The sequence below is a fragment of the Ursus americanus genome, chromosome 2, assembly GCF_024610735.1.
Source record: "Ursus americanus isolate L20-20 chromosome 2, mUrsAme1.1.p, whole genome shotgun sequence".
In the NCBI taxonomy this organism is placed as follows: Eukaryota; Metazoa; Chordata; class Mammalia; order Carnivora; family Ursidae; genus Ursus; species Ursus americanus.
This window is the reverse complement of record NC_142128.1, coordinates 36,981,925-37,004,807: the sequence shown is the minus strand read 5'-3', so window position 1 is coordinate 37,004,807 and position 22,883 is coordinate 36,981,925. Positions and strand designations below refer to the sequence as shown.

The 22,883-nt window shown below is 61.9% G+C and overlaps 1 protein-coding gene across 2 annotated transcripts; it reads left to right on the top strand.

The window, feature by feature from the left end:
* Window positions 1-1,193: 1,193 nt before the first annotated feature.
* Window positions 1,194-22,266, top strand: GLIS2 (GLIS family zinc finger 2). Of its 2 annotated transcripts, none has more exons than XM_087870961.1 (7): window positions 1,194-1,652; window positions 15,500-15,742; window positions 16,561-16,733; window positions 17,938-18,114; window positions 18,192-18,325; window positions 18,420-18,541; window positions 19,465-22,266. In XM_087870961.1, the coding sequence occupies exons 2-7, from the start codon at window positions 15,571-15,573 to the stop codon at window positions 20,262-20,264; spliced, it is 1,578 nt and encodes a 525-aa protein (XP_087727087.1). In that variant the 5' UTR covers window positions 1,194-1,652; window positions 15,500-15,570; the 3' UTR covers window positions 20,265-22,266. The 2 variants fall into 2 exon arrangements, with proteins under 2 accessions (XP_087727087.1, XP_045640567.1); XM_045784611.2 differs by having other exon boundaries at window positions 1,201-1,652; window positions 18,423-18,541.
* The last annotated feature ends 617 nt before the right edge of the window (window positions 22,267-22,883 follow it).

The following is a 22,883-nucleotide window of genomic DNA, read 5'->3' as shown; positions in this document are numbered from 1 at the left end:
AATGAGCACCTATCCTGTGTCCATCGTGCAACATGTCTTGAGCACCTACTATGTGCCAAGACCTGTGTCAGGAGCTGAGGATGCCGCGTGATCAAGACCCACCGGCCTCTCTGGGGACAGCGGCATCAAATACACACCCGAAAGTGAAATGACACCCGGAGTCAGATGCCTCACCTGCAAGAGGATGTTTTCCTCTCCTGGACTTCTCAAGGCTAAATTGAAGGGGGGGGGGCTGGCCAATAGGAGGAGGTCTGCTTTTGAACCAAGATTTGCCACCCGACAGCAGAGCACCGAGAAGATAACGGGGCAGGGGCTCCAGATTGGCCCAAACAAGACACACTCAAGAACACAAGCCTGGGTTCAACATCAGGAGGGAAAAGACAGCTTAGGCGGGTGCGGGGCTTTCACACTCGCCGGCATCCACTCTTTCCACCTCCTAACCGCGAGCGCCGCGCCCCGCGAGACCAAGGACCTCCGCAGCGCTCAGGCTGGGAACGCAGGTTGTCCCAACTGCTGGGGCCAAGACTGGGGCCGAGCGGAAGCCCGGACTGCTCCCGGCCGGACCTCGTCCTAATTCCACTATGTGGGAAACTGAGGCCGAGGGCAAGACGGGGACTAACCCGGCCGGCGTGGAACGGGAGGGAGGGTCTGATCCCGGCCTCGAACCCAGGCTTGCGCCTCCCCAATCCGGAGCCGGGGCCTCTGCCCGCCGGGCGCTGCCCGCGCGTTCCTGAAACTGGGCTGGGCGGAGAAATCAGGGCCTGCGGAGAGGCATTCCTGCCGCCCTCCCCGCCGCCCGGGGCCGCGGGGGGCCTGGCCAAGGTGACCCCGCGGGAGGGAGGCGAGGGGCCCCCGCCCCCTCGGCCGCAGCGACCTCCTCCATCTTCCCGGTCTTCGGGGCTTTTCCTCTGGGCCCGCACGCCCTCCCTCCGGTCATCCGCGCGCCCGCCCCCTCCCCGGGCTTCCCCAAGGGCGGGACATCCCTCCCCCCCCCCGCCCCCGCCACCCCCAGGCCACCTCCGGGCTGTGTCCCAGCGCTGCCCTCGGGCCGGGGGCGGGGCCGCGGCGGGGGGGTGGTACCCGAGGATGGGGCCGAGGGGGACGCGCGCCGCTCCGCCGCGGCCGGGCGCCCCCTCCCTCCCGGTGCCCGCTCCCGGGGCCTCGCCTCCCTCTCTCCCTCCCCTCCCCCGGCCCAACGCCGGCTCCCGGCCGCCCCCTCCCCCCGACGCGCACGCCCCGCCTGGCAGCTGGCGCCCCGGGCCTGGGGCCGCCGCGGCGAGAGGGGTTTGCTGGGAGGGCGGGCGCGAGGGAACCAGCGGGGGAGGAAGGAGGGAGCAAGGCCGCCCCCCCGCGCCCCTCCTCCTCCCCCTCCTCCGAGGCTGGCCGGGCCCTCCTCCCGCCGAATCCCTCCTCCCTCCTTCCTCCCTCTCTAAGACATCCCCGCACGGCCCGGCCGCCGCGGCCACCTTCCCTGCCGGAGCTGCAGATGTGGCGGAGCGGCCGGGCGCCGGGCGGCCGTGCCAGGGGAGCCCGCGCCGCGTAAGCCTCGCGCCCCGGCCCCCGCCCGCCCCGGCCCCTCCCCCGCTCGCTCCCCAGCAGCCCCCAGACCGCCGGAGCCCGCAGCCGGGAGCCCGACCGCCCCCGCCGCCGAGGTAGGAAGCCCCGGGGCGTCGCGCCGCGGGGACGGGACTGGGCGGGCGGGGGAGCTGGGCTGTCGCGCGGGGGCTGCGGGGGGCTGCGGGACCGGAGAGTCGCCTCCTCCTCCCGCGTCCGCGCCTCGCCCCGGGCCATTGTGAGCCCTCGCCGGGGCCCCTGCGCTCGCTCCCTCGCTCGCTTGGCTCGCGCGCTCCCTCCCTCGCCGGCTCCCCGGCCCCGTCCCTCCGTCTCTCCGTCTTTCTCCTCCCTCCTTCCCTCCCTTCGTCCGGAGGCAGGGCGAGCCACGGCCGGGTCCAGGGCGGGAGCAAACTTCGGCGGGGAAGTTGGGCGGCCGCGGTGGGGGCGCACTGCGGTGTGAGAGGGGGCCCCCGGAGCCTGGGCACGAAGTTGTCTGGGGCAGCCGGGCAGCCGCCCCTTAACACGGCTGCGCCGGGGGCTGTCCTAGGACGGGGTTTGAAAGGTGTCTCCTCCCTTGTCCCGGAAAGTCTCCCCACTGCTGCCCCTGGCTAGCCAGGGCCTTTTCTGGGCCGGGGGAGGGAGGCGTCCGTGGGGGTCAGGACAGGAGGTGCTGCCGCGCGGGGACTGGGAGCTGGAGTTCTGTCTGGCACTTGTTCGGCCACTGCTGTCTGGGTGGAAGCAGAACAGCCTGGCAAAGTGAAGAGGGCAGGGGTATCCGACGGCCTGGAGGAGGGTCTGGAGGGAGTGGGGGAGGGGTGAGGCAGGTGCATCCCGAGGGAGGGAGATGCCGGCACCCTGCTTCCCCGCAGGCCCCCTGGAATGGGGCTGGAATCCAGGCTGGCACCTGGAGGCCTTGGCACACTGCCCTGGCCAGTTGGATACTCAGGCCACAGCAGGGCAGCATGCTGCCTGTCCGCCTGTCCAGGAGGGCCCGCCTGGCCTGGCCACCCGGGGCAGTGATGGTTGCTGGGATCCTGGCCCTGCCCTGGGGCCTGGGAAGCGGGAAGGGATCCTGGGAGGAGCCCTGGGCCCCCAGCCATCACAGCCCGGGATCTTGGCTCTGAAGGGAACGCTTGACACTGAGGGGGCAGCCAGGCCAGCCGGGGACCTGGCCAAGGCCTGGGCTCTCGTGGCTCTTGGTCTAGGCCAGGGACAGGGCCCGAGCTGTGGTCTTTAGACACAGCCTTCCTAAGGGTCTCACGTCCTGGAGGTAAGGTGGGGCTTAGCTGAAGCTAGAGAACAGCAGGAGACACTCTGCTCCCCCAGGGCCTTCCTCAGCTCCCAAGCTCAGGGAAGGGGAAACTGACCCCTTCCATCTGCCCACCCACCCAGTCCCCTCCAAGCCCCACTACTGGTGCCACAGTGCCACAGCTGTTCAGCCCAGCCCACATATCCCTCCCCGTGACCTCAGAGCCTTCCCCCTCTGCTCCTCCTTCTCCCCTCTGGGCCTGGGCTGGGCCTCCCAGCTGGCCCCAGCCCACCCTGGGGGAGGGGCTGCACCTGGGGAGTCCTTCCCAGGACACCCCTCCCCAAGCTCCAGCCCAGGCCATTTTACAGCCCACCCCCAGCTCTGCTTGGCCCTGTCTGCAACCAGCCAGGCAGGAGGCAGTGCCAGGGGGCTGGGGCACAGTTTATGGGGGTTGAGGACCCCTTGGAAGCAGCCCTGTTTTCCTTAGCTCCTTACCCTCCCCCTCCTTTCCGGAGCTGCCATTAGCGCTGACCCTCTGACCCCCAGAGCCTGCCCGCCCTTCCCTGTCTGTGACCTTTGACCTTTGGTGTTAAATCCCTCCAGCTGGGGCTCTTCGGCCCCTGAGTGACCCTGGCCCAGGTCCCCTGGGGGGCCTCTCCCTGCTCCTGGCTCTCTACACAGGGACACCTGCCAGTCCCTCCCTCACTGATGGGGAGGGGGTGCCCCAGGAAGCCAGACAGTGAGTCACCCCACTTCCAGGCACCACTGCTTTTAGAGTCAGTGGCTTTGGGGGATTCGCGAGAGCCAGGCCACAGCCTTGAGGGTGAGTGGGAAAAGCCCCTGGCCTAGGCATCTGATATCCTGGATTTGAGTTTGGGCCAGGCCACCAACTCCCAGGGGCCCTTGGGCCGGCTCCCCCACCCCCTTCTGGGTCTCAGTTTCCTCATCTGTAAAACCAAGAGGTCAGGCAAGGTGAGCTTCCTGAGCTGGAGTCCATGAGAAGACTTGGTGGGGGGGACTGAGAAGTGGGGTCAGGCCAACCAAAGCCAACTCTCAATTATCCGTGGGCGGAGTCAGTATGAATAACTGGATGCCACAGACATCCAAAAACCTCCTTTCAAACAATCGTGTGAACCGCGTCCCCCCAAAGCTTTTGTTGTTTCTAAAAAGCCAGCTGCAAATGGGTAGCCACAGCAATGTCTTCTGCCTGGGCTCCCCTCGCTGGGGGTGCCAGTGGAGGGCACACTGGCTTGCAGGAAGACAGAGCTCTGCCAGGGCCCCTCCCTGGGGCCCCTCTGGGACCCGTACCCCTCTCAGCCCCACCTTGCAGCCCCTACGCTCCCGTCTCCCCTCCTTCCCTGGCCTGGCCTTGGCCCCAGGCGGTGGGAGTGTCTTCTGCCACCTAATCCTCCCGGGGTCTGAACTGTGGTATAGAAGGAAGAATGTGTTTTGCTGACGACATTTTCCCATGTGCATTTTCATCTACCCTGACTTGCCTGGAATCCAAATTTCCCACTTGGGCGAGGGGGTGGGGACGGGTGCTGGGCAGAGTTTGGGGCAATCCCAGGATGAGGGAGGGTGGCGACAGCTGTGGCTGGGGGACCAGATGTTGGGGCCAGGGCCTTGGAGCTCTTTGGGAGGCGTTTGGGGTGGGGCCCTGGTGCTGGGAGGCATGCTGGGGTTTGGTGGGGGAGCTGGCTGCTCCTGGCTCTCGCCTCCCACACCGGATGTCTCCCCAGGTTGTGTACCAGGGGAGGCTGTGGAGGCCCCTCACCCAGGCAGGGAGTTCAGCTTGCAGTGGAGAGGCCCTGAGCTGGATGGAGTAGGGGGATAGCCTTTTCTGAGGCTGCAGAGAAGCCTCCCTCTGTTCAGGGTTTTTACTGTCAATTTTCTATTTCACACAGATGATGGAGGCCAGAGGGTCACTGGTGGAAGGTGCCGGGTGGTCCCCCCTTCACCCAGAGGTGGGGAGAGTCCCCGGCTGGTGAGGAGGCAGCTTAGGGCCAGCCAGAAAAATGCAGCTCTCACTAGCCTGAGTTGGTTCTCTTGTAAAACGGCCATAGAGGTGGGCGGCCCAGACATGTGTGGGGGCGTCACCTCTCTGAGATGGGATACCTGGTCTTTCCCCAGCCTGCCACCACCCCGCAGCTTTTGGAAAGCTCTGGGGACACATCTGCTCCAGTGGCTTCGAAGGGGGCTACCTCAGCAGCACCCTGGTGAATTCGGATTCAGGTGCGGCTCGGGGCAGGGACTCAGCATTTTCCACCTCTGGTGGGACCTCTGGTGCTCTGCTGACCAGCCAGGGTTGAAGCTTTGATGCTGGGACACGAAAGGATGTGCTGCTGGGGGTCCTGTCAGGAGCACAGCCTGGAGGAGACAGGGCCCTCCTTTCAGACCAGGAAACCCCTGCTGCTCTCCAGCTGATAACAGTACCAGCGGAGGGCCCTGGGGGCAGGGATGGGGGTGCTGTCATGGGCGGGGCAACTCCCTGAAAAAATCAGCGCCTTCCAGTGGCCCTGGGGACTTGGCAGGTGTTGGTATCTATCACCTGAAATGCCACATCAGCCCTGTGAGGAAGATCACTGATGGCTGTTTGACAAATGAAGAAACAAGTTTACGGTGGAACGGGGCCAGTGGGCATCTGGGCCCGAGCTGCTGGGTCTGCTGTGGCTGGTGTGGGGGCGGATACCTGGTGGTCAGTTTCCCAGCCTGGGGTGAGAAGGGATCCTGCCCTTGAGGGGAAGCTGAGCTGGCCCCAGCAGCCCCCTCTCCCTGGCACTGGTCCTCTGGCCTAAGCTGCAGACTGCTTCAGGGGGAGGTGAGGCCTGGTGCAGGACTACGGGGGTCACTGGCCCTTCTACCCATTCCAGCTCTGGTGCTAGGAGACCCTCTCAGGGGAGCTCTGAGGGCCTCTATGCAGCTGGTCCCCAGGGAGCCCCAGAGCCTGACCTGCCATCCTGGCTAGGATGCTTCTCTCCGAGCTCCCTCAGGCTGGGCAGGGTAGAAGCCTTGGCTCTGGGCAGCTTGAGGGGCGGGAGCTCAGGCCTTCCTCTCCTCCTCCCCCTCCCCATGGCATGGACGGTTCTGGTTAACTGGTGGTCAGGCTGGGAGGAGCCTGGGGGGCACGGAGATGTGAAGTGATTCCAGCATTGGGTGTGGGGGGGGTACTTTCCATCTGCTCCAGATGCCCCTGGTGGGGGATGGGCAGAGGAACTGAGAATCTTCCAATGCCATGACTGGGGGTCGGGGGAGAGGCTGGGGCTTCCTCAGGCCCTTTGTCTTCAATGCCTGAGAAGCCAGGTAGTACCCGCCGCAGGGAGGGCCCCTCGATGCAGCGTGCGACATGTGTGTGCACACGTACTCCTGCCTTGGCAGATGGCTGCCTGGGGAGGGGACTGACCCAGCCCCTGGCCCCCTCCTCCAGTCATGGCCAAGGGCGGGTGGGAGGCTCCAGAGGCCCCAGGAGACTGCTGAGCTGCCTGAGTCAGCCCTGGGAAAACAATCCTGCCCAGCTGAGGGAGGGTCTTGTCTCCTTTGCACAAATGCACTCACAGGCTAGTGCCCCACTGGGACCCTGGGAGTCAGAAGGCTGCCGGGCAGCAGGGGGGATACTGGGGGGGAAACTGAAGCTCAGAGATTTGAAGGTTTGACCTGGGGTCACTTGGGGTCAGGGAGGGACAGAGGGGGACCAGAGCCTAAGACTGTCCCTGGCCTCTGAAATGTCAGTTCAACCTGGGAATCCCCTCAGCTCTTCTCCTGTTCCCCCCACCCCCATCCACTGTGCGGGCACGGGGGTATGACATGGGGGCAGCTGCGTCCGGAGGAAGCCTCTCTCCCTCCCTTCTCCCCATCGTCCATCTGGGTCTGGCTGGCAAGTCCCAGCCTGCCTGAGCCATTTCTCCCCTGGGCCACTCCCTCCTGCATCCAGAACCCCCAACCCCCATCCCCACACTTTCAGGCTGACTGCCCCTGAGCTGTGATGTCCCCCTCCCCCCCCCAGGCTGTGGGGCCCTGCATTGTCCTGCCTGTTCTAAAGCCCCCCCCCCCCCCCAGTACTGCTGGCTGTCTGCCTGCCAGCCCTACCCTCTTTCAGGCCAGTACCCCAGCACCACCTCAGGACACCTAGTGGTCACCCTGCTGGGTCCAGTGGACCCTGGGTCCCAAGGGCCTCGAGCAAGCCAGGCAGGCAGGGTGCTATCCAGTAGGTGTTTCCTTTTGGGTTTGGAGACTGCCCCCAGCTTCTAGACTTGCTTTGCTGCCAGATTGGACAAGCAGGGGACAGGCGGGAGTGGCAGGGAAGAGGGGCTGTGGGCAGGGGTGGGGTGGATAGGGGTGTGGGGGTGGAGTCCAGAGTTCATGTCAGAGTCCCTCCTGGGCCTTGTTGCTGGCTGTTCTGGGGTGGGCTCTAGGCCAGCACTGGGTGGGAGTGACAGGAGAGAAGCTGGGGGACCTGGGCCCTGCCAGTCATCCCAACTGAACCAGGGCAATGCTGGCCACCCTGTCATCATCCAGGTCTGCTCCTGGGTCCTTTGCCCTGGATGGGGAGGAAGAAGCCTCTGTGTCAAGGCCCAGAGGCCCTGCCTCTCACCTTGACCTTGGGCAAACCACCTTCTTCTTTGGGCCTCGGCCCCTCCATTCCTACCCACCTCACCCGGCTGGTGGGCACCACAGATGGATTCATTCATTCAGTGGACATTCACTGAGTGCCAGGTGTTCAGGAAAAGCAGAGGGCAGGTGTGATGGTGCTGTTCAGGGAGTGGTTAGGGTGCTCAAGCTCCAGGTTACTTTAGGCTAGCCCTTTCCTTTCCCAGATGGGGAAACTGAGGCCCAGAGCTTTGCCCACATCAGACTGGGGCAGGCCAGTTTTCTGGCTCTGAGCCCCCAGCACTTCGCATTGCTGCCCAGTTCCCGATGGCGGAAGGAGTTAGCTCAGTGTGGGGGGCTGTGGGAAATAGTGCAGTGGTCCGCTCCGTGAGGACTTCACTGGCTCTGGGACTCCCTTCCTGGAATGAGGTTCTGAATGCCAGGTGCATGGGAAGTGCTGGGGCAAAGGTCAGGGGGCAGTGCGTATGACACTCTGTGTGCAGGGCCAGGCATCCAAGGTATGTTCAGGAGCTGGTGACATTATGGCATTAGTGAGGACTTGAACCCTGGATGATCGTGGCAGGTAGCACAGGCCGCTGCTGGGCTGGGAACACTTCCCTCAGCAGCACAGAGTCAGAAGCAGGTCCTCTGCTCAGCTGTCGGGCACCTGCTGCAAGAGTCTGAGGCTGGAGAGGGTGAATCAGGGAAGACTTGCTGCAGGAAGGGGTGGGAGGGGAGTGGCAGCTGGAGGAGAATATGGGAATGTGGAAGGTTGTGCAGTGGGGCCTGGCACCCAAGAGGTGAGAGTTGGGCTCGTGGGAGAAAGGGAATCCTGAGAAAGGAGGTGCTGCAGGGGAGGGCTTGAGGACAGGAGCCTCTGGCTGGAAAGGAAGAGGGTGCTTTCTGTATAGAGCACTCCATGGCTCCCTGGTGTCCTCTATGTCCTGGCCCAGCCTCCCTCTTGGGCCTCCTTCTCTCCTGAGTGACAGGCAGGTTTGCTGAAGGTCAGCTGGAGCCACACCCCAGGCCTCTTCAGCTTTGGGCCCAGAAAGAGTGTGGGCTTTGGAACCTGCCAGTGAACCCCAGATGTGCTACTTACAAGCTCTGTGACCTTGGCAGGTGACTGAACCTCTCTAAGCCTCGATATCCGCCTCTGGAAAATGGAGAGACTAGCGGCTGAGGATGAATGGAGAGGGGGAACAGGAGCCTGTCTGGCCTGCAAAACAAGTTAGGACCTGATGCCCTGACACTTCACCCCATGTTCCCCCTGCTCAGCAGCAGCCCTCCCCCACCCTGCTGCTCTTGTTCCCCCACCGAGGTCTGGGTGCCTTTCATCCTCATTCATCTGTGGGCCCCCAGGACTGAGTGGGGTGGAGGGCTTGGTGTTGGAATGCATAACTGAGCGATGGGGTAAATGAGGTGGAGGGAGGGAAGGGCCAAAGTCCAGAGCCCGCCTTGCCAGCCTCTGCTCGGAGTTGGCAGGTGCTGTTGTGAGCCTGGTGCCTGTCCCAGGGTAGTGGGGGGTGGGTGGGCCATGGGGAAGAACTCCCTGGACTCAGGAGGTGTTCATTGGGTTGTCTTACAGCCTGACTTGGTTGGGAAAGCGCAGTGTTTCCTTCCCTTTGGGGCCTGGGCCTCATCCCGCTGCTCCTCATAACTCCTGGGTCCCAGACCTCCTGCTGGTCATGTGTTGTGTTCTGTGTGTATGGTGTTTGAGCACAGGTGTGACACATATGCATTGCCCCTATGTCGGGGTGCAGTGGGTGCCCGCCCATGTCCTGTGGGACACTGGCTATGGCCTTTGCCGGCCCCAGGGAGTTCTGGTGGAGTGCCCAGCCCTGCCTGTCCAGCCTGAGTGGCAGTGCTGCCTAGCAGGGCCTGGACTGCTTCTGCTGAGGCCTCAATGGGTGTGTGTCCCCGTCTGGCTCCCCCCAACCCCATGCCAGCTCCTCCCAGGGATTTGGGCGGCCTGGGCCTGGCCCTTCCCTTCCCAATCCGAGGGCGGGCGTGGGGGCTGCTTGGCGGGCTTGCCTCTGGCTGAGGCCCAGGTGCAGGCAGTGCTCAAAGCCCCACCCCCCCCCCCCCCAGCAAGCTGGGCAGACAGGAAAATACCAGACATAGTTGTGCAAAGGTGGCTGCAGGCAGGCAGGCAGTAGGGGGTGGAGGCCGTGGAGATGGGGGCCTAGAAGCCACCGGGCCTAAGGGAGGCCTCCATGCCAGGCTGGCCTCTGCAGCTGGACAGGCATGCACATCTGTGTGAGTGTGCATGTGCGTGTATGGGCTGGGCCTATGTATGAGTCGCTCCTCCCTACACCCCTCCCCAGCCTGGTGGCATTGGGGAAGCCAGGACTGGTGAGGGGTGTGGGCGTGGGGGGGTAGGGGTGGGGGAGCCAGCTGTGAGCCTTCCAGCTTCAGCACTGCTGAAGTATCTGGGTGACCTTGGCAGGCTACGTTATTGCATGGGGCACCCCCAGCCCAGGGCCAGGAACAAGAATCCTCGGCGCTACATCTCCTGCATGCCAGGCGCTGGGCCTCTGGGATGTCCCTGCGGGATGTCCCGAATCCCCCCGTTGCCCAGTCAGCTGGTACCTTTTTGTGGTACCTATGTTTCTGACCAAGGCTCCTAGGGGGCAACAGGGACCCATCCTAGGCCCCACAGCCAGAGGCAAGAGCACAGGGAACTGGGACCAGCTAGAGTGGAGGTTCCTGGCACACACCCCTATTCAGGTACTGCCCAGCTGAGGGCTTTCCTGAGGCCCCCCGTGGCTGAGGGCAGAGAGCCCAGCCCTGGCTGGGTCACCTGGGGCACTTGCCCCCCCCAGGGGAATCTGGGGAGGCCTGGGGGGGGGGAGGGCTGGCTGAGGGCCCATCTTGGGATGGGGGAGGGGCCTGCCTGCTGAGTGAGAGGTTCCCAAGGAAGGCAAACCCCTTGGTCTTACAGGAAGTACAACTGGCCCTGGCCCCTCTCCTGGGACCTGCTGGGCGAGGCCTCAGGATAAGCCCCTCCCGTGGGTCCTGGGAGGAGGCCTGCTCCTTCCAGGGCAGAGCCTCCAGGGCCTCCCTCCTTTTCTTTGAGCAGTTGGGCTCTAGAAGGTGGCTAGGGGCAGCTGTGGCCACTGCCCAGGACAGCTGATGCCTGAGGCTCTCTGAGGCGCACAGGCTTGGTTAGTCGCACCTTACAATGAAGGCCAGGTGCACTCAGGTGAGGGTGAGACAGCGGCGTCTGTGGATACCATGGGGAGGGTCAGTCCCCCCACCCAGCTGTCCTCACAGCTCCAGAGTAGCCAAAGGCTGGATGTGTCAGTGATGGTGACAGTTAATTCAGCAAGTTTCATCAAGTACCTACTGTGTGCCCAGCATTGTTGTAGTTGCTGAATATTACATAATAATGGGAAACATTAAGAAATCGTTGGATGTGTGCATCATCACCCAAAACCCAATCAGGAGTTCTTATTACTAGTATGATCATCTCATTTTAGAGGTGAGGACAATGAGACAGGGAGGTGACCTGCCCTAAGTCCCATGGGCAGGAAGTAGCAGAGCCAAGATGGAGACCCAGGTGGTCTGACCGGTACTTGGACCCCTGCTCTGCTGCCTGCTCAGGAAGGGGGGCGCTGAGAGGATGAGGTCTGCCCCTGCCCCCAGCCCCTGCCTCAGGCAGCCAGGAGGGTGGAGCTCTTGGCCAGAGCAGGGAGGGAGCCAGAGCAGTTCCCAGGAATGTGGGGCCGTTTGCTTTGGCAGCATATCCGCCCTCAGCTCTCCAAGCTTCCCTATGCGCCCCCCCCCCCAGCTGGCCCCTCCAGCGCCCACCCACTGCCTGCTGCCCGTCCTAGGCTCTACCTAGCTCCCACAAACCCCTGGGCAGGGAGGGCGTGCCAAGCTGGAGTCCTTTTGCCTGCCCCTCCCCACATCCATGGGCAGAGGGGCAGCCTATAGGGAGCAGGGCTTCTGGACTCACCTGGGCTTGAAATCCAGTTCTGCCACAGACAAGCTGTGTGACCTTGGACAGGTCACTTAATCTTGGTGAGCTTCAGGTTTTCCATCTGTAAAATGGGGGTGGCCAGCACCTGCCTTAACAGGTGTTTTGGTCCTGTTGTCGTGTAATATTCACCCAAAGCTTCCAGTGGGCTTGTTCCCCCCTCCAGCCCTCAGGTTCCCATCTCTGAGAACTGCATGTGTATAGTGATGATCCCAGTCACCAGACACCCCAACACCCACAGAGCACAGGGGAGGCTGGAGACTTACTTCCCCTTTCCACTGGCTTTTGAGAGGTGCATCTTGGACCGTTGTCCCTAAGTCCTAGGCTAGATGGACCATGGCTGACCAAAGGGCAGTTTCAGGACCACGGGGGCAGTAAGGGGTGTCCCTTACATGGCCCCATGCTGCTGTGGAGTGGGCAGGGAGAGCCAGAATCCTGTCCTCTCTCTGCTTCTGGCAAGGAGCCCCTGAGTGCTTCTCAGGGTGGGTATGCCTCGCTGCCTCCTACCACCTACGCAGGCACCCCTCCAATCTCTCCACCAGCCAGCTGACCTCCCCCAAGCAGGGAAGGAGAGACTTTATCCAGAGCCCACTCCCGTGAGCCTGGTGAGCTCGAGCCTCAGTTTCCCCGTGTGTTCGACAGGGGCAAGGAGACGGCATCTACTCCCAGTAGGGGTTTTGGAGGGTTCAGAGAATTCCTGGACAGCCCGTGCCTGGGTAGGTGCTGGACGCAGGCTGACTGCCCCCCCCGCCCCCCACGCCACAAGCGCCCCGGGGGGTCCGTGCGCCGGCTGGGCCTCGGTTTCCCCGGCCCCCAGCGCTCGCCCCTCCCGCTGCGGGGTGGGCTTGGCCGCCAGGTAGGCCGGGCCGGGCGGGGGCGCTCGCCGGGCGCTGCAGCTGGGGGCCGTCTGCGCGCGGCGGGGCGGGCGCACAATAGCGTCCATTGTCTGGGCCCGGCCGGCGGGGCGGGCGCGGCGGGCGAGAGCCGGGCCCCGGGGGGCTAGCGCGGCCCACCCTCGGGGTGACCCCCGCCTCGCGGGGAGGCCGGCCGGGGTCCCGCGCCCGCCCCGCCGCCCCGGTGGTCCCCGCGCCGCCCCGCTTCCTCCCGCTCCCTGGGCTCTAATTAGTTCCTTTCGCAGCTGGAGCAGCGGCGCCCGGCAGCGCGACCACCTCGGCGCCGCCTCCCCGCCCGCCTGCGGCGAGGGGGTCGCGCCCGGCCGCCGCACCGCTGCCCTGCCGCGGGCTCCGCCACCGCTTCCGAAGCTCGCCTGTCCCCTCGGAGCCACGCGCATAACCCTGCGGAGCGGCCCTGGCCGCCTCTGGGATACGCGACGCCCGGGTGTCCCCCGCCCCAGCCTTCGCGAGCGTCGAATGGGTGGGGGGATGGCGGGGCTGGCCCCCGGAGGTCCCAGACCCTGCCGCCTTCCCCGCTGGGCCTCCGACCCAGGGAGAGGCCACCCTGGCTGTCGCCTTCTCCCCTTCACCCAGCCCCAGAACAAAGAGCAGAGCCCCGGTTCAGAAATGGCCTCTGCAAACTCGGGGGTGGGGAGTGGAACGAGACACATTGAGGTTGGCCAAGGTCAGGACAGAAGAAAGGTCATAGGGGGTCTTCCCCTTGGTGTGGGGCCACCTTCGGGAGGACAGTTCTGGGTGGGGCCAGCCTGTGGTTAGGGATGCTGAGAGCTGTGGGCTTTTGGGGTAGCTTCTTCCTCCTTCCCAAGGAGTTGGGGTGGGGGGGCTGAGCCTCAGGACTGGGTTCTGGATTCTTCCATCAGAATGAATCCCTGCCTGGGGGGGAGGGCAGAACCCAGTGACAGGAAGTGTGTGTGTGTGTGTGGGGGGGGCTTCTCTGGGGACTGGGCCTGCTGATTAAGGGGGGTGCTGGAGTTCCCACTCCCACCTGGGTACTGTGCCTGCCCTGCCCCAGAAAACAGGCTCCTCTTGAGGGGCCTCCCTAGTTGTACGTTGAGGCATGTCTCCAGCAGGTCTTCAGAACAAGGTGACCCAGGGTCTAGGGCTCCTCCCTGGATCCCTGCTGGCCTGGAGCAGATGCCAAAGGATGTTACCTGGGCAGGGTTGCCAGTCAAAGCGTCAGTTTGAATTCCCAGTTCCCAGACCCTCCTGCCCGCATGGTCCCCTTCTCTGGAAGGTCCAGTTGGGGGTGGGGGACGGAGGCTGTGGGGAGGCCTGTGGCCCTAGGCCAGCTGAAGGACCAGGCCACCAGCCCTTCCTGGCTCCTGAATTCTTAATCAGCATAAATATTTACTTCCTTCCTCCCCTTCCAGGCTCCCAGCACAGAGGAGCTTCAGGGAGGTTGGACTGGGCCTGTGTCTAAAAATAAACAGGTGGAGGGACAGGCAGACAGACAGACATAACTGGGGGAGGGGGGTCAGGCAGAGGGCAGCTCCCTGCCCAGCCAGAGGGAGAGCGGAAGGGGCCCAGGTCCATCCATCACTGTCACCCACTCACCTGCCCACCTTGGGTCTGGAGTTCCCAAAGGACAGGGTGGCAGTCTGATCCCAGCCCCACCTGCATCACTGGGAGCCCCTGGCCCATGCACGGCCTGGGGGGGGGGGGCAAATCCAAACAGATCTGACTGCTCCCACCTGATGCAGTTCAACTGGGACAAGTCAGGTCACAGGCTGGGTCCCACGAACAAGTGTAACTGCCCCTCCTTGGGCTCCTATATTTAGCCATGTGCTGGCAGGGTCCTGGGATGTCCTCCAAGCAGAGGGTCCTATTTGAAGTAGGGGACTTGCCTTGTTCCCTGTGCGCTTGTAGGGTCTTGGCAGAAGGAGAGCTTGTCAGGGGAGATGGATGGGCCAGGACTTGGGATCAGAGAAAATTGTTTAAAGTTGCTGAGGTGCATGGCCTGGAAGAAAGATGAGTGGGGACATAAGGACTGTCCTCCTGCTTCCGGATCCATGAAGCAGCTCTGCATAGACGTGGGCAACTCTGGTTCCCACAGAGAGAGAGAGGGGCGTGCGCACACACACAGCTGAAATGTATGGTCATTTACCACGTAGTGGTTACAGGGGTGTTCTGTATTAAATTATGAATACGTGGATTTGGTGAATGACATGGAGTATTGCATAGTGTTGGGTTGTTTAGCAGGTCGATTTTCAGGGTGTAATCATCTCAGTTAGCAAATGCAAGGATACAGTTTGACCACATGTGGAAAGGTTGCCCCTGGAAAAAGTTTTTGAGTTTGGAGTACAGAGTTGACCTTGCTCTTAAGTGATTTTTATGTGAAAAAACTCACACCACTGAGAATTTCTAAGGCACGGTGAAAATACCAGAGTGAGAACTTAAAATAAAAGAATATCATCACCACTAAAAAAAAAAAATTATGTGTGTATATATCTTATTAACCACCAGACAGAGCTGGTCCACTTCCCTCCAACCCTGTCCCTGGCCGGCCTGGCTGGGCCACAGTCTCCAGCTGCCCCCTGGTGGCGGCCCAGGGTCCTCTGGCTCCCCTGGCCTACCGGCACCTTCCTTCTGGACCTCACTGGGATGCAAGGCCCCCTGTCTGCACCCCCATCCCTTGGGCCAGGCTCTGCACACCTCGTCTGAGACAAGGTCTCAGCCTGCTTCCTTTGCAGGTGACCATAGCTGCCTGGGAGGCCCCACACAGCCAGCACTTGGCCATCAGTAGCGGGGAACCACTAATGGCTACCTTGGAAGACACTCGTTGCTCTTCTGGTCTGGTTCTGGGTCCTCAGGCTCAAACCAGGCATGTGATCCCGAGCACGACTTTCCACTCAGTCAGAAATGACCTTTGGGACTTGGCTGAACAGTTCCTGGGAGAGCTGGCCTTGAAGCTGGTAGCTCTGTCACTTCTTAGCTCTGTGACCTGAGGTGGTGTCTCTGAGATTCAGTTTAATGGCAAAATTGACTCTCTGAGCTTTGCCTCCAGAAAAGACTTGAGGGCCGTGGACATAGAAGCTCTCAGTAGGTGGTTGGTGCTCCTCATGTGACCTGGGGCCAGAGCCACTCAGAGGGTCCCCCTTCCCAGGGAGACAGTGCTCATTCTGCCGCACATCCACGCCTCCCTCCCCTGGCGGCTTCCGTGGGTGCAGTCTGAGAAGCTTGAGGCCACAGTGTCACAGTCCAGCTCCTGTCCTCCCCCAGGTTCCTGCCTGAATACCAGCTTGGGAGCTCCCCATTGCCTGCAGCCACCTCCAACCCAGCCCCCCATCACCATGCACTCCTTGGACGAGCCGCTCGACCTGAAGCTGAGCATCACCAAGCTCCGGGCGGCGAGAGAAAAGCGGGAGAGGGCACTGAGTGTGGTCCGGCACCGAGCTCTGCATAGGGAGCTTGGCCTGGTGGATGACAGCCCCACCCCGGGCTCTCCGGGCTCCCCGCCCTCAGGTACAGCACCCCGGGCAGGGCAGGGGGTCTCAGGCCCTGATGGAGCCGTGGCAATGGGAAGAACGTCCAAGGTGTGTCGCCCAGGATGTAAGCAAGCCCCTTGCAGCTTTCAGCTTAGAGCTAGAGCTCTGTCCATTTATCCTCCCAGCAGTTTGTCTCTGGAGGTGACATGGTCCCTGGGGGGAGGCAACTGACCTGCCCAGTTCCATGGAGCTGGCACAGCAGAGCCAGGATTCAAAGTAGGCCTCAGGGAGGACTTGGAGGAGCTGGTAAGGGGGAGCAGGGGATTCACAAGCGGTGACTGAGGCCCTGTGACCCAACTCCTGGGCTGTGAGGCAGTGTGGCTGGTCCATCAGGTCTGTGCAGATTGGGGACTGAGCCCAGCAAGGGCTTCTCTGGGTGCCTGGGGCTCAGGACTTCCACTCTGCCTCCCCTAGCCCCTGAAAACCAGACCCACCATGTCTGAGCTAGAAGGCTCTGGAAGCAGCCTGGCCCAAACCCTTCCTGTTACAGAAGGGCACAGTGAGGCAGGATGGGGCCCAGGAAAAGTCAGGAAGGTCCCTACCTGCCAGGGTGACAGCAAGCCAGGAGCCTGGCCTCAAGTTCCTGTTCAGTGGGTGCTTTCCACTTCCTGTCTTACCCAAGGGCTGAACTGTCATGGTGGCAAAAGTCACATTTGTCCGTTGTGCAGGCTGCTGCTCAAATGCTTGGGGTCCTGGTGTGGTCTGGGGGTGTGGCTGGTGTCCGCTTCCAGGGTCATGGTGGGGGATTCGGAGGATTCCCAGCTCCAGCACTCTTGAATAATGCTTCTCCCTTAGGCTTCCTGCTGAACCCCAAGTTCCCCGAGAAGGTAGAGGGACGCTTTTCGGCAGCCCCTCTGGTGGACCTCAGCTTGTCACCGCCGTCTGGGCTGGATTCCCCCAATGGCAGCAGCTCGCTGTCCCCTGAGCGCCAGGGCAATGGAGACCTGCCTGCAGTGCCCACTGCTCCGGTAAGGAGGGCATGTGGGTTCTGGAAAAGAGGTGTATGGGTTTCCTGGAAAGGACCACAAACTGGGTGGCTTAGAACAACAGAGATGTATTACTCTGCCACAGTTCTTGGAAGCTCAAGTCTGAAATCAAGGTATTGATAGGGCTGTGTTCCCTCTGAAGGCTCAGGGCAAGAATCTTTCCTCACTCCTTTCCAGCTTCTGGTGGCTCCCGGTGTCCCAGGCCTCATAACTGCGTCATTCTGATCGCTGCCTCTGGTGCTGCCTTGCCTTCTTCCCTCTGTTGTGTCTCTGAGTTCAGATCTCCCTTTCTCTTATGAAGACATCCATCACTGGATTTAGTTCTCCCCAATCCAGTATGGCTTTTTTTTTTTTTTTTTTTTTTTTTTTGAGAGGGAGAGACAGAACTGGGGTGAGGGAGAAAGGGAGAAAGAGAGAGTGGGGGTGGGGGTAGAGGGAGAGAGAGAAAGCAGGGGTGGGGGGTAGAGAGGGAGAGAGATTGGGGGTGGGAGAGAGAGTGGGAGTGAGGGGTAGAGGGAAAGACTGAGTGGGGGTGGGGGGAGAGGGAGAGAGCAGGGGTGAGGGCTAGAGAGGGAGAGTGAGCCAGGGTGAGGGTAGAGGGACAGGGGGCGGGGGCAGAGAAAGAGAATCTTTTTTTTTTTTTTTTTTTTTTTTTAGGATTTATTTATTTGAGAGAGACTGAGAGAGCACAAGCAGGGCCAGGGGCAGAGGGAGAAGCAGACTCCCCACTGAGCAGGGAGCCAGACATGGGGCTCGATCCCAGGATCATAAGATCCCATATGATCCCTGGGATCATAACCTGAGCTGAAGGCAGAGGCTGAAGTGCAGCCACCCAGGCGCCCCAGGAAGAGAGAGAATCTTAAGCAGGCCCTATGCCCAGTGCGGAGCTGAAGCCGGGCTTAATCTCATGACCCTGAAATCATGACCTGAGGTGAAATCAAGAGTCAGACACTTAACCAACTGAGTCACCCAGGCGCTGCCAGTATGACTTCTTAACTTGACTGCATCTGCAAAGACCCTATTTCCAATTGGGGTCACACCCACAGGTACAGGAGGTTGGGACTGGGACATGTCCTCGTGGGGGACAGTTCAACCACTCAACCTGCCACATAAGGAGACGGGGGGGTCTGGGCCTGCTGGCCCAGCAGGGACCACTGACCTGCTCTGCCTTTCCACTGTCCCCCAGGACTTCCAGCCACTGCGCTATCTGGAGGGCGTCCCCAGTTCTTTCCAGTTCTTCCTGCCTCTGGGCTCTGGGGGGGCCCTGCATCTGCCTGCTTCCTCCTTCCTCACCGCCCCCAAGGACAAGTGCCTCTCACCAGAGCTCCCCCTGCCCAAACAGCTGGTGTGTCGCTGGGCCAAGGTGAGTGGGGGGGCTAGGAAGAGGGGGGCCGGGGTGGGTGGCCCCACTCAGACTCAGAACGCTCCCCGGCCCCACAGTGTAACCAGCTCTTCGAGCTCCTGCAAGACCTGGTGGATCACGTCAACGACTACCACGTCAAGCCCGAGAAGGACGCAGGGTACTGCTGTCACTGGGAGGGCTGTGCCCGCCATGGCCGAGGCTTCAATGCCAGGTGAGGGAGGGCAAGGGGGGGCTGTGGGGGGGCGGGAGGGAGCGGCTCGGGTGTCCGGCGAGCTGAGTCGAGCCCCCCTGTGCCCTCCCTGGAGCAGGTACAAGATGCTCATCCACATCCGCACACACACCAACGAGAAGCCGCACCGCTGCCCTACCTGCAGCAAGAGCTTCTCGCGCCTGGAGAATCTAAAGATCCACAACCGCTCGCACACAGGTGAGCGGCCGGCGGGGGCTGGGCGGCGGAGAGGTGAGCGACACTTCTCGAGTGCCACAGCTGGGTGAAGCCTCTCCTGGGGGTGTGCCCCTCAGTGTCCACTCCTGGAGCACGGACGTCAATGTCACTGTCGTCAGTGTCACCGTCCCATGAATGCGAGGCGGCCGTGCGCACTCCTTGCTGTGCTCCAGCACGCGGTGGGGCCAGCACTGGTGACAGAGGCACACACCTCATTTTAAATTTCCTAATCGCAAAATCACAAAACAAAACAAAATCCTAATTGCCACATTAAAGAAAGGACAAAGGAATAGGTGAAATGAATTGTAATATTTTCTTGAATCTGATATATTAAAAAGTTATCAGTGAGACACTGGGATTAACTTTGTACGAAGTCTGGAATCACAGTCCGGTGTGTATCTTTCCCCTCACTCACAGCACATCTCAGTGTGGGCCAGACACACTTCAAAGGCGCACGGCCTCCAGTGGCTGCCAAACATGTAGTCAGTCTGGAGGCATTCTGCTGTGCCAGGACCAGATATAGCGCAGAGGACATTCCTGCAGTGCTCACTATGGGCCACCTCCCAGGAGGGTCTTCTGGAAGTATATAAGCAGACTTATGGTCCTGCCTGTTGAAGTGGTCACTGTCATCCCCAATTTGGAGCACAGGATTGAGGCCAAAGGCACACAGCCAGGCCACAGTAGAGCTGGGGGTGACCAGGATGGCTTCTCAGTGGCTGTGCCCCACTGTCCCCACCTGGGATCAGATCTCGTGCCAGGTGCTGGGGACACCATCCCCCACATCAGACAGTCCTTGCTCTCAGCGGGATCTTGGTCTAGGGGGAGGGGACTGGGGCTGCCCGGTGTGCGGCTGGGGTTAGGAGACTGGGCTGCGAAGAGGCCCCTCACGCCCTCCCCCCCTGCAGGTGAGAAGCCCTACGTCTGCCCCTATGAGGGCTGCAACAAGCGCTACTCCAACTCCAGCGACCGCTTCAAGCATACGCGCACCCACTACGTGGACAAGCCCTACTACTGCAAGATGCCCGGCTGCCACAAGCGCTACACGGACCCCAGCTCGCTGCGCAAGCACATCAAGGCCCACGGCCACTTCGTGTCTCACGAGCAGCAAGAGCTTCTGCAACTACGCCCGCCCCCCAAACCACCACTGCCCACCCCTGACGGCAGCCCCTATGTCAGTGGGGCCCAGATCATCATCCCCAACCCTGCTGCCCTTTTCGGAGGCCCCGGCCTGCCTGGCCTGCCCCTGCCCCTGGCACCTGGCCCCCTTGACCTCAGTGCCCTGGCCTGTGGCAATGGTGGGGGTGGTGGGGGGGCAGGGGGCATGGGCCCAGGGCTGCCAGGCCCCGTCTTGCCCCTCAATCTGGCCAAGAACCCGCTGCTGCCCTCACCCTTTGGGGCTGGTGGACTGGGCCTGCCTGTGGTCTCCCTCCTCGCTGGCTCCGCTGGCGGCAAGGCCGAGGGGGAGAAGGGGCGTGGGGCAGTGCCAGCCAGGTCTCTGGGCATGGAGGGCCGCAAGACGCCCCTGGAGAGGACTGAGAGCAGCCGCTCCCGGCCAAGCCCTGACGGACTTCCCCTGCTGCCAGGCACCGTGCTGGACCTGTCCACGGGTGTCAACTCGGCGGCCAGCAGCCCAGAGGCACTCGCTCCTGGTTGGGTGGTCATCCCGCCGGGCTCTGTGCTGCTCAAGCCAGCCGTGGTGAACTAAACCCACCTGGTGGACAGCTACCCGAAGCCCAGCTAGCAGCTCCCGACCCTGCCCCTGACGAACGGAAACTCTTCTGCGAAATAGCAATAATGTCCTCCTGCCCCTGGGGCCTGGTTGGCTGTATCCCCCAGGTGGACCCAGCCCCAGACAAGCTGGGCAGCAAGGATGGTGCTAGAAGGTCATCGGTGGTGTCCCAGGCTCCGGAGGGGGAGCTGGTCTTGCCAGCCAGGGAGAGCTGTGCTCCTGGGTGCTGAGGCCTCGCTTACCTCTGGCCCTCCCCCTCCCCTGTCCCTTCCACCTAGCCCTCAGTCTCCCTGGTCCTCCCCCCCCCCCCCCCCGTGCCTCCCTCATCCAGTTGCCAGCCTGGGTAGGTCACCCTCCCTGCCTGCCTTGCCTACCTGCCAGCCATGTCCCCGTCCTGTGTAGCCTCTCTGGGCCCCTGCTCTGGGGGCTTCTTGGACCCCTTTCCCTCTGGCCCACTCTCCAGAGGGAGAGCAAGACAGACGCAGGCAAAGCCACAGGAAGAAGCCACCTTATCCCTATGACAAGGTGCCTCCAAACTCAGAGAGGGAGGCCCGCTCTGCCAGCTGCCCCTCACCACTAGCCCGTCCAAAAACAGCCAGCACTACCTGAGGGTCGGCCCCTTCTCTGGGCTGGATGCTCTGCAAAGTAAGGGGACTGCTGACCACTCACCTGCCCCTTCACTGTTGGGCCTTCTCCCTCTACTTTCAGGGAGCCCTGGAGTGTGGGCAGTGGAGCCCTGAGCAAGGAGGGGAGATGCCAGGACCCTGGGCCCTCGCTTGGCTCAGGGAACAGGCAGGGCAGGGCCTGGCCTGGGGCAGTGCCACTCTGCACAAGGGACTACGGAGGCTTGCAGGGTGTCAGGAGATGGGAGGCTGGCTGGGAACAACCCCAGGCTGAGACACAGCTCCCATTCTGGGCGTGCCAAGTCACAGCCAGCACACAGGGGAGGTATGGCTCCAGGCCAGGGCTGGGCATGGGAGCTTTCCAGAGGCCATGGACTGAAAGACCTGGACTTAGGGGGTGGAGAAGCAAACAAGGATAGCCACGGGAAGGCCCAAGCCCTTTGCCTGGGAAGGGGAAGCTGGAGGGAGGAGCCTGGATTCATGACATGGCTGTTTCCTTTGGCTTTTCCCAGCTGAGCCTCTGTCCTAGAGGTGTCCCCACCCCTGTCTACCACCTCCTCCGTGGCACGGGCTGGAATAAGCTAAGGATGCTGGTGCTCCATGTGCCCCACAGCCCATTGCCCCATCCCACCAGGCCCCCCCCCCCGGGGTTGCAGCATATGCTTCTCCCCCACCCTAAGCCCTCACTGCTCCCTCCCTGGGGGCGGCCTGGTGCCACCATCTGGGAGGCGGTGGTCCAGCAGTCAGGATTCCTGGCTCAGCCACACAACCAAGCACTCATTTCCCCTGCTGTAGAACAGGGAGCTGCAGGCCAGCAGTGGGGTCGTCAGCAGCCCTGCGCACTCCACCCTTCCCTGGACTGCCCTTCTGTCCTAGAGGGGTCACCCTGACCTGGCCTGCCTAACAGGGCCTGGCAGTGCTGGCTCTGCCCCTTGAAGGGGCTGTGAGCAGAGCAGGAGGGAGCTGGTCTCCTTTCTTTGGGCCCCACCCAGGACCCAGGCCTTAAGTCCCCAGTTGGGGGTGAGGGCTCTGAGACTCAAGCCCAGGGAGCAGAGGAACAGGGCACTGGAAGGTGACATTAGCTCAGCATGTGACTTGGTGATAGACCAGGCTCGAAAGGGCTGGTGTATGTGTCGTTGTTGTGGGTTTGTTGTTGCACATTCCAGGATATCAGTATTTTAACAGGTTCTAAGTGCCTTTCTATCATAGCTTATGTTTTTCCTCCTCTTGGCTCCATTGCTGTTAGCATAGAGTTTAAAAAAAAAAAAAAGAGATAAGCTAATGACTATAACAATATATTCCTCCATGTGAGAGGAAGTTTATAAAGAAACAATAAAAGTGAGTTGCAAAGATGGTTTCTGTCTTGGCTGTGCCATGAGCAGAGCCACCCTGCTTGAGAACTCTGATCGTCCCTGTATCTGGTCTGGGTCACCCACTCCCAGGGGCCCCGTTCTGGGACTTCCTTCCAATCCTGCAGCAGCACCAACTGCCAGATCTGCTGCTGGGAGCTGGGAGGGGGCAGGGGCTGAGGGAGAGGAGATGAAGATTCTAGATGAAGCATTATGGGCTCAGGTCCTCACCCTGCCACCACCTGCTGTGACTGTGAGAGCCTTCGTTCTGGGGGAGACACAACTCCCTGGCTTCGGTCCAAAGAGAGTCTGGCAGACTTCTCTTTCCCGGCCACACTGGCACATTCCACCCAGATTCCAGAGATGCTACAGTGAAACCCAGCTCAGGGAGAGGCAGCCTGTGGCAGAGCTGAGGGTGCAGGGCTCTGTACCGGGTGGGAAGGGTGAGGGAGTCCTGAAGACAGTGATGCTGCAGGAGGGGTCTGGCGTGGGCGCCGTGATAGCAGGAGTGGCTGTGGCTGGTCCGTGACAGCTCAGTGGGCAGGCCTGAACTGGCTGGCTCCTGGCCAACCTCACCCATCCTAGCCTTCTGGGTGTCAAGGGTATGTTAACAGGGATGTAGT

Excerpts from the sequence above, each read along its gene's own strand:
- GLIS2 (XM_087870961.1), top strand. The coding sequence starts at position 15,571 with ATGCACTCCTTGGACGAGCCGCTCGACCTGAAGCTGAGCATCACCAAG. Across the intron at positions 18,115-18,191 it reads TGGTGTGTCGCTGGGCCAAG|TGTAACCAGCTCTTCGAGCT; the intron begins GTGAGTGGGGGG and ends CCGGCCCCACAG. Across the intron at positions 18,542-19,464 it reads CCACAACCGCTCGCACACAG|GTGAGAAGCCCTACGTCTGC; the intron begins GTGAGCGGCCGG and ends CCCCCCCTGCAG.